Consider the following 2,261-nt stretch of genomic DNA (forward strand, 5'->3'; position numbering starts at 1 on the left):
AATCACAACGAAGAAGGAGAGAGAAGGGAAGATAGAGGGGTCAGGGGAGAGAGGCGAGCGAGGGGAAGAGATAAGGGAAGAGGGAGAAAAGGGAAAGAGAGTAAGAAGGAGAAGGGGAAGAGAGGATAGTTAGGAAAGGGAAGGAGGAGAAAGAAGGAAAGATAGAGGGGGAAGGGGAGGGTCAGAGAGAGGGAGAGGGGAAGAAAGAGGGTTTAAAGAAGGAGGGAGAGAGAAAGTGTGGGAGAAAGTTCAAAGGGAGGAAAGAGGGAGAAGGGAAGCGATAAAAAATAGGATAAGAGAGAGAATAATCGCATTTGAACGGAAGGAGGAGATAGGGAAGGGGAAGGCAGAAGAAAGGAGGACAGGGAAGAGCGAATGGGCGAGGAGGAAAGAGGAGGAGGGAAGAAGAGAAGAGAGAGGTAGGAACGAAGATAAAGGAGGGAAGAGGAGGAGGGAAGGGAGGAGAGAGGAGGGGGGAGAAGGAGGGAAGAGGAGGGAAGAATAGGAGAAAGGGGGAAGTGGGAAGAAGAGGAGGGAAGAGGAGGAGGGAAGAGGAGGAGGGGTGAGGAAGGGGGAAGAGGAAGGAAGAGGGAGGAACGAAATAAGAAGGAGGAGGAGGGAAGAAAAGGAGGGAGGAGGGAAGGAAGAAGAGGAGGGTGGGAGGGAAGGATTGAGGGAGGGAGGGAATAAAGAGGGAGGGAGGGAGGGAAAAACGAAATTAGTAACGATGGAGGAAAGGACGGTTGAAATAGAGATGGAGAGGGAAGGGAGAAAGAGAGAGGAAGAGGGATAGAAGAAAGAGAAACAGATAGGAGACAGAGAGAGGGAGAGAGAGAGAGGCAAGGGAGGGGGAGGGAGGGGAGGGGAGGGGGAGGAGGGAGGGCGCACGGGACAGCCTAACTGGTATGGTCGGAGGAAGAAGGTCAGTGTTGCGATAACCGTTCGAAGGTGAGGTTGTGTTCGCGCTCTCTCCCGCTCTCGTTGACTCGCACTCGGTCTGTCGCGCTCTCTCTCAAAACGGCGGTTGATTAAAGATAAAAAATAATCGTGGAAGGAATATTTTGCTATCGTTATCGTTATCTTTGTAGCTTTTACGATCTTTTAAGAATTATTATTATTGTTTAAGTGTTTTCTGAGCTGAGTGATCATCATGACACTGACTAGTGATGGTTGAATTTTCTTGACAGAGTTGCTATGTTATCTGATTCAAAATGATTTAAGAAGAAATCATCGTAATAAAACAAATGGTGTGATACATTTACTTTTCAAAAAGAAGATTGAGGAAATGGAAAACCCGTCTTTATAATAATTCGTAATTGGCAATACCCAAAACTTTAAAAAGGACACAGAAAAAAGTGATGGAAAATAAATAATGACACTGAAATATCTATAATGTTTAACTCTATCTCGAAATCTAACTTTTAGTCAATAATATTTCGAAGACGGTGAGTGGAGAAGAATTCCCATTCGATGCTCAAATAGATAAAGAGAGAGAAAGTGAGAGAGAGACAAGAGAAAGAAAGAAAGAAAAAAAAAAACAGAGAGAGATAAAAGAGAGAATAACAAAAAAAATAATTTATAATTAAAAAACACTAGTTATCATGATCTGCAACATGCCTTGGCCCTGTTGCAAGAACACTTAGAAAAAAATAAAATAAAATAGACTCTCGTGTTGGACGTAGGAATCCCCACCCCCTACACGCACGCACGCACACGCACGCACGCACACGCACACGAGGTTGTCATGTGGACTCTTCGTGGCTGCCTAGTGCTCGCTCTCGCAGGTAAAGTGATGGCATTTTTTCTCCCTTCTTTCATTATTCCTTTATTTCATTCTCTCATTCTTCCTCTCTTTCGTATTTTGTTTCTCTCCTTCGTGCATTAGTTTATTGTTTGTTTATTTGTTTGTTTTTTTCGATTCATTCTATCTTTCTTTCCTTCTTTCTTTCTCTTTCCTTCATTGTTTCTCTCGTTTTGTCTATTCTTCTTTCTTTCTTATTTTGCCTTATTCAGATTCGAGGTGAAAGGTGGAAGGAGGAGAAAGGAAGGGGGGTAGAGGGAGGAAGGAAGGGAGAAGAAGGAGGAGAATGAGGCTGATGGAGAAAAGGAGGAGAAGAGGAATGAAGTAGGGAGGAAAAAAAAGGAAGAGTAGATGGAGAAAGAAGAGGAAGAGGAGGAGGAGGAGGAGGAGGAGGAGACGAAGGATTGATAGATGGAAGGGAGAATGGAGGAGGAGTAGGAAGAGGAGAAGGAAGGAGGAA

At 44.4% G+C, this 2,261-nt stretch overlaps 1 protein-coding gene across 1 annotated transcript in view; it reads left to right on the forward strand.

Annotated features, from left to right (window-relative positions):
• The first annotated feature begins 949 nt into the window (after positions 1–949).
• Positions 950–2,261, forward strand: part of LOC125047903 (Down syndrome cell adhesion molecule-like protein Dscam2) — a 372,111-nt gene continuing 370,799 nt past the window's right edge. The window contains exon 1 of the mRNA XM_047646450.1: positions 950–1,784. Coding sequence (XP_047502406.1) covers positions 1,745–1,784 — 40 coding nt within the window. The 5' untranslated portion in view covers positions 950–1,744. The remainder of the gene's footprint in view (positions 1,785–2,261) is intronic.

Source organism: Penaeus chinensis, chromosome 42 (assembly GCF_019202785.1).
Source record: "Penaeus chinensis breed Huanghai No. 1 chromosome 42, ASM1920278v2, whole genome shotgun sequence".
Taxonomy (NCBI): domain Eukaryota; kingdom Metazoa; phylum Arthropoda; class Malacostraca; order Decapoda; family Penaeidae; genus Penaeus; species Penaeus chinensis.